Source organism: Saccostrea echinata, unplaced genomic scaffold (assembly GCF_033153115.1).
Source record: "Saccostrea echinata isolate AGI-Se365-2 ecotype Australia unplaced genomic scaffold, CSIRO_AGI_Sech_v1 ptg000057l, whole genome shotgun sequence".
NCBI classification, from domain to species: domain Eukaryota; kingdom Metazoa; phylum Mollusca; class Bivalvia; order Ostreida; family Ostreidae; genus Saccostrea; species Saccostrea echinata.
This window is the reverse complement of record NW_026889806.1, coordinates 1,911,876-1,919,690: the sequence shown is the minus strand read 5'-3', so window position 1 is coordinate 1,919,690 and position 7,815 is coordinate 1,911,876. Positions and strand designations below refer to the sequence as shown.

The 7,815-nt window shown below is 32.0% G+C and overlaps 1 protein-coding gene across 1 annotated transcript in view; it reads left to right on the top strand.

Annotated features, from left to right (window-relative positions):
- Nucleotides 1–283: 283 nt before the first annotated feature.
- Nucleotides 284–7,815, top strand: part of LOC133174129 (innexin unc-9-like) — a 63,744-nt gene continuing 56,212 nt past the window's right edge. Inside the window, exon 1 of the mRNA XM_061309177.1 lies at nucleotides 284–411. Coding sequence (XP_061165161.1) covers nucleotides 380–411 — 32 coding nt within the window. The 5' untranslated portion in view covers nucleotides 284–379. The remainder of the gene's footprint in view (nucleotides 412–7,815) is intronic.

Here is a 7,815-nt window from a genome sequence, read left to right as displayed (position 1 = left end):
CGGAATACGAGAAACCCTGATGTGATAAATTGCTTTGATTTAATTTGTAAAATTGAAAACCAAAAATGAACAGAGGCATTACGAGTCGGTCCTCGGCTGCTTTCCCGATGGTCCCCGGAGAAAATCGAACGACATATCCCTTTAGACGCATCTTGGGTTGATTTGAGTGTTAAAGACGTTTTCTTGAATTATAAAATCATTATGCCGCAGAGAATGGTCGTAGGATGGGTTTGTTATAATGGAAGAGGTAGCGGGTCACCTGATTAATTGATTTTAGCGTTTGGAGAGTCGGTATAGGTAAAAGTCTGTGCTGCTTGATGGTGACACTCGTGATGTGCCTGGAGGAAGGACGAATCATGGACAGGGAGTTGTAGAGAAAATGGTTCACAGTTTTCATCATCATCATGGCTTGTAAGTATTTATTTTGTCGTTGTGCAGTATTATTTCGGTGAATTTGTCAGACTGTTCACACAATCGATGGTTGCCATATTGGAATTTTCAATCGATCTAGCATGCCATTCAGCTGGTTGAAACTGTTCCTGGGATAAGCAGATGTCTCGTCAAATAATAGCCCATAGATATTTTCAAAATCAGTCTTTCAAAAATTTGATTATTCATTTAAGACTTTTGGTCAGTTCTAATTTTTTTGCTCTATAAAAATACCAACTGAATACGAACATGTGTTTCCTGAAAAGAAATAAAATTCCCCCGTTTCTTCATTTTAATTCTTTACTTGTAGTGACTGTTAATTATAAATAAGATTTACACACAGTGTTGGAATCTTTCATGTCTTAGGCTATGATTACTGCTCAGGAGCTTGTAAGGAAAATCTATAGTACAATGTGGGCTGTATGGCACATCTTTCTCCGACATCATTAGTCTTATTCCGAGTTTCAAAAGCCAGAAACTGTAGAATAATCATTGATTTCTACTTAAAACATGTGTTTTAATGTCCAGCTTTACAGTCATAGGACTTGATTCCAAACATCATCAAATCCATCGGCGAGGCTAAAAAGTGTTAGGAAGGGAAAATGTGTATTGGATCTACATAAATTTCTAAATCCAAACAGATTCTATAGACAAGTACATTAAACAAGACATGTTATTTGGCCAAATTGCTGATCTCCATTACGTGCCCAGAAATTAGAACAGACCATTCCACTCTGCTTGAAACCGTCCGACCAACCACTTCAAAGGTTTGCTTATCAATGCCAAATAAACAAAGCACCCCCTAAAACAAAGTGCCGTGGGTGTCGGAAGTCAAATTATTATTATAAGAAAACTTATTTTACAATGCTTGTTGATATGAGAAGTACGGAAAAAATAATTTAAGAAAAAGATGGATTTGCGTTTGAATTTGCTTTTAAAATTCGCTTGAAATAACTAATAAAAGACTGATATTTCAAAATTCTTGTATATTGAATTTTAATTGATTAATTTTATATTGCATTCATTCTCGATCAAACTTTGATAAATATTTTAATGAATCTGGTACACGATAGTGTAATTTCTAAAACACATAATGTTCTCAACTAGTGATTACACTGCTAAACAAAAGTTGCATGAAAAATAAGTATGATGGATTGCTACTAGATGCTGGTGTCACATGGCCACGATTAAAGTTCATGTCATAAAATGTATATCGAGCCGTTAAGTTCCAGATTAATTTACATTATTAGCCGCACGTTTCCGAGCGTGTAAAACTTAGAAATGATGAATCTTGGGTAAATAACGAATCTCCAGCTCACATGTTTCTGAAATGTGAATGAATGATTATTAGACATTTATCCATTTTTCTTTATAAATTGCGCCTTTCTTAAAAGAAAAGAAAGGAACTTCTAGACACTCAAGCAATGTATCACCCGTAATGCATGATTGTCTTCTACAAATAAAGTGTTTTTTCTGCATTAGTAAATAAAGAAAAAACAGAAAAAGTACAATATGAAGGGATAACGATTTTTTCCCCTCAAACAATAAAACTTTGAATGTCATATTGGCACTCTTCTTGTTTTGAAATTGTATTTCTATTATAGTATATTCTTTTCTTCAATGTTACTTTTGCCCCCTTTAACTTTCATTCATCTTTCATCGTCATTTATTCTACACACTGTAGCTTAATTACTTACTTCACTTCAATCAAATATGTTCATTAAAAAAAAATTGAGAACAAAGGTTTTCTTAATATTTTAGGCTCTATTACATATCAGGTTCTCTTTCAAACAACTTTCAGAACTCGTAGTATAGTCAAATAGTTTTACATATGTTACTGAACAAACTCCGTTTGATGTTTCAATAAAGAAATAAAGGATGAACATGTATATTTTATTCCCGTCATGCTTCACAACGGTTCTTAATAACAATTATGCTTGACGCTGTCTTCAATGGCTTTGTTGTGAATGCTTATCTCCACTGTACATTTCAGCAACAATTTCAAGGTCTTTGATCTAAAATGTACCTTGTAAAATACAAAAAGTTACTAATATGTTCCATTTTCAGCACAAAAGGAATACTAAATTTGGAGGTAAAATTTGATGTATATAGTCAATATATAGAAGATTATTCTTATTTTCTTACCCAAATGCGAATAAGCCGAGAAAAAATACCCATGATAAAGAAAAGAAATATGACAAAAATAAGACTAAGGAAAACTAAAATGAAACATTAATTTGTGGATGTATTAATATCATAGGTATACACGTAACACCGGTATATACATATCTTAAGATCTGTATACACAGTGTATTAAAATCTGCTTAATAATGTAAAGTTACCATTTCTACTATAAAGCTGGAAAAATGGCTAAATAGGCGATTTTTCGTTTAATAAAAGCATGAAAGAAGTGACCCACTATACATTAAAAACACGTGTTATAACAGAACGTTTTCTGTAAAATTATGGTAGACCAGCTGTTTGAAAGTCATATCACAAAAAGATTTAAATGGCACTTTTTTGAGTTGCGTGGCCAAGTGGTTAGCATGTAGGTTTTGCTGACGAATGCCGATATATAGGAGTTTTGTAGTGTAGGCCCAATCCTTGCACAAATCTTAAATCCTCTTTTTCTACAGAACCCTTTTGAATAGAAAAGCATTGTTTGGCACAATCTTATACCTTTTATTTAAAAAACTTTGTATTTAAAACCGAGTTCAAAATTTTTATTTCCTTAATTGAAATTCTGGTACTTTTTTATCATCTTTCTAATGCTGCAGAAAAATGACATCTCAATACCCTAAGTCCTTCTAGAAAGAAACCATCCAGATATAGAAATTTCTTTCCGACAGACGAATAGTTCTAATAAGACACATCTATCTTATTCCCTGGCGCCATTCTCCTTCTGTCGTTTAACTGTCTCCTTTTCTTAATCATCAACAATCATTTTTTTAAGTCTCGCTGTCTGTTACGTCAAATAATCTTGATACTCTTCTCTGACAGAATGTTCAGACAAGCGTAGGTGTGGAACGTTGAATAAAAACTGTTTTGATATTGTGTTTAAAAATAAATTTAAAAAAAAAACCTTTATATGTAAGCCGATTTTGGCCTGAAATTGAAGTAAATGTCAAGAAAAAAGATTCCCAAATGTATACACGATGTCTATAGTTAGGATCAAACTACATCCGCATTGGGCTTCAGTGAAATCCAGTCGAAATGATATCTATAGGAAAAAAAATCTTCTTCCTTCAAGACTGTTTGCAGTTTATTTTTAAATATTTCCTAAGTGTATTAATGTTACATTGATATTTCTCTGCTGATATCTTTGAGCGGTAACTATTCTGTGTTTTGTGTATTCAAACAGGTATTGAATAACCTGTAAGTGCTATTCTTAAGACAATAAAATATTAAGGCGATTCTAAAACCGTCTGTCGAAATCAATAATAGCTACCGCCCCAACTAGTTCAAACATTATCGTACTTTTTTACGGGCACCTGCTTGCTTATTAGGTTCTCCTCTCAATTCAATTAATCCTTTATCATTAGCGATTAGTATCGGTATCCTAGTCAATCCAGTATCGACTTTGTTTGAGTTTAAATACAGAAGAATATATAGATTTTTGGGTATTTTCTTGAAGATTTTTTTTTCTATACATTATTTTGAGTTCTCAAATCCTAATTCTTAGATTTGAGCTTAAATACAGTTACAGAGGTTTTACAAATAGTTTACACATTCCTGTTGAACCATAAGAAAGACGTACATGTATTAATAAGATCAAGTTTTAGTATATCACATATTTTTCATATAATTTAAACAATGCAGCATCATTCTTAACCTAAATGAATAAAAATATCATAATCATTCTGTTTTGTAAGACTTGCGAGATAATAGGCTAATTAAGGAACGTATTAATAGATAAACCTATTGTTTATAAATTAGTGTATCTGAGTGTATATATATATATATATATATATATATATATATATATATATATATATATATATATATATATATATATATATATATATATATATATATATATATATTCAAGTAAAGAAAAAAAGTTCTTCTGGTGTTCTGTGTTATTCAATGTAAGACTTGTATTTTTCTTAATTAGGTTTCACTAGGTTGTCTTTTATCGTTTCCCCGGGAGATTAAAACATAATAGTCCCATGTAACGGAAATGTGACAAACCACATCGGGATCGGAAGAGATGACTCAAATTATGTTTTCTTGTTTGTGGAATAATTTGGTTCCCAGTCCTTAGGGGGTACTGGCAGTGTCAAAAGTCTCTTTAACGTTTGATGCAAGTGATCTTCTTGGTAAAGTGATTTAAGACTTGTCAGATATTGGTAATCTTGAGTTATTAATTTGATTTTACATATTTAAAAAAATTTCCCTTCTTTACTCACAGAGTTGTGCAATCTTCTTTGGCATCAAATGAAATACTGCAAAAAGCATTGTTAATTTTACTTTTGTGACAGAATTAAGTTACGCATTTTTTTTCTTTAATCACCCCAGAGTATTATGTAATAGCAGCTATTTTGATATCTAAAGATAATTAAGTTATTTAGTTATGTTATTGCATAATCTAAATAAACAATCAGAGCGCGTTGTTGTTAATAGACTTTTGCAAAGATGATATTTCCAGAAAAGTTGATAATTTTTAATCAAAGCAAAATTATTTCGTAATGAAAAAAATATTACCACATTGACATCAAGATTAGATTAATGCACTGGACATGCAAATAATTTGATGTCTGTATTTCACGAAAACCCAATATGTATAGGAGCCTTGAGATATTTCTAATTAATCGCAGAGTGTAGACACATCAGTCACAGGTTATCGCCGGTGTCGTGAGGAGGAAAATTGTATCGTTCCATCAAGCAGCCGACAGCCCACGTCACCGAACAGCCAACATCATAGTCCGCAACTATTAAAATGGCATTGACATTACTGTCCACGTGAAACCCTTCACCGATAGGTTCTTTCAGAATCAGCAATACATGCTCATCTTCTCTAAAGCTGATATAGAAGTTGGCTTAAATTCTTTTAGCGGTAGACATTTGGAATGAGATTGGCAGACAATAGTTTGTATTCAACAACAGTCACCAGGGAATGAGATAAATTCCTTTTCAAGGTGCCAGATCCCTTATTCTTCTCATTGGACAACTGTATCATTCTTTATAATAAGATTTCAAATTACAGTGGTTAGTAGTTATCCGTTTATGCAGACTTCAGGGGTCTGTTTGACAAAAGAACTTACGACTAAGACCAAAATTTAATTCTGCTTGTAACTTTTTAACTTACATTATATTAAAAATGGTTTTTATCTTTTTGAAAGGAATGTACTAAGATATTTTTACGCTAGCAATTTTAAGCAAAATCATCTATTTTGCAAAATTTTACAATCGACTTAACATTTCGGTCTTAGTCGTATGTTCGTTTGTAAAACGGATCCCTGGGTTTTAATACTTTCATAAGTATATCTAAATACATTTAACAGTATTCAAGTACCATATTCCTTTTGACTTCAGTCCATATCTGTATGCCATTAATTCGGCGGACAAGGAGTCAATCTAGGTGATCAAGTTTTGAATTTCATATATTTAAGTCCGTATTTTTAAAAACAATAGGCCATTCCCTTCAGATAATAAGATGACCTCTTTTGGATCAAAAGCTTGTTTCCTAAGTGCACAGTGACGTCACTACTGCCTCTACAGTTTCCCCAAAGTACATATGACTGCGTTAATAAAGCATTGCTTTTTATTGAACTTCCTATTCTTTCAGAGTTGAAAAAAACATTTTCCATACATTCAGTTTTGATTCTGATATGAACCCCTTGTAATCTTAAATGTCTTGATTTAGTTAATCCCATTGCAATCTTTTTTTTTTCTTAAATTTCACTGCGCATTATTCTTTCTCTCAGTATCAAAAGTGTAATGAAATAGTGTTGTAAAGAACTTCAGCCATTGTCATATAAGTGTTATAGAGCTTTATATACAAGAAAGGACCTTTTTCCGAGATCATAACTCTAATTTGCCTCCTAAAGTTTTTCAATTTAGTCGATAAAAGACTGTAAGATGTTTTTGTTTGACAGCGACCTCGTGAAATATATAGATTTTTTTTGTTGTTGTAAAACTGAACAATCTATTTAAAAGCTTACTAAAGTACCCTTGTAATAAAAAAATAATAATAAACTAGAAAGGTTGGTTTTGGAAGCATATGTCATACCAAACTGACCCCATCGGAGATGAAAGCAGAGTCAGCAAATATTATTTTGAAAATGTGCTTAATATCAAACTTTAAGAAATATACCCATTTTTGTTTCCATGACATCGGCTATCATTTTCGAAATTTAAACCTCAGAAACTTGGAGAGACACTAAGTCATAAAATATAAGGCATTTTAAAACACCTTCAAAAATAACATTCCCCTTTTTATTTGTCCAACCGATTCCATTTTATTGCTTAAGTCTGTTTGACTTTATGCAAAGAATAATCCTGAAATGTTTCATAAGCATTGGCTGAACTGTTGCTGAGATTTAAAAATTTCGTAATTTTTGTTTCAATGGCAACTGTTGCCATTTTGAAAATGTTAAATATTGCAGTGACAACTAGACTTAGTGATTATCATAACATAGGATACTCGAAAGAAAAAAATGTGGTAGAAATTTGTTAAACAATTTGAGCAAGTTGTATTATTGCTTTCACGATGTTTTCCTATCAAACCAGCCTAATTGTTTTTTCATTCTTCCCAAATCTATTTTATATATTTATTGAAATTCAATGCAAATAAATGAAAAAGGAAAAGCAATCAAATTAAATATAAATTAAATGTAATTTTGCCATCTAACAAACTAATTTGAAATCCTCTTGTTTGAGATTTTGGGTATCTTATGACCTTAATGAAATATGGAGATAATGCTCAGAATTCAAGCTCAAAGTCCTTATAAACAATACAAATCGGAAGCAGAGCAAACAGGACCTCCAAAAACACCAGAGGTGGGATAAGGTGTCATGGAGAAATGAGCATCCCCGACCGGTCTCACCCGCCGTGTGCTCCTTGTCATGATCGGAAAAAACAGGACCATTCAGTGTGTAACTAAAGACCTAACAATTAGTATGAGGTTTCTCTAACTGCTCTCAATATCAAAATTGTATTGCATTAGTATTGTAAAGCATTTCCCCCGTTGCAATATAAGTCTTAGGATCTTTATGTACAAGAAATGGCTTACTTCCAAGATCAAACTTTAGTGTAAAATACTGGGGTTGAGATTTACAAATCGATGACAGAATATATACTTTCATGTTAAGGTTTACTATAACCCTTAGCAATCAGACCATGGGTATATGGTATAAAAACTTTTCAATGTTAATTGTTACAAT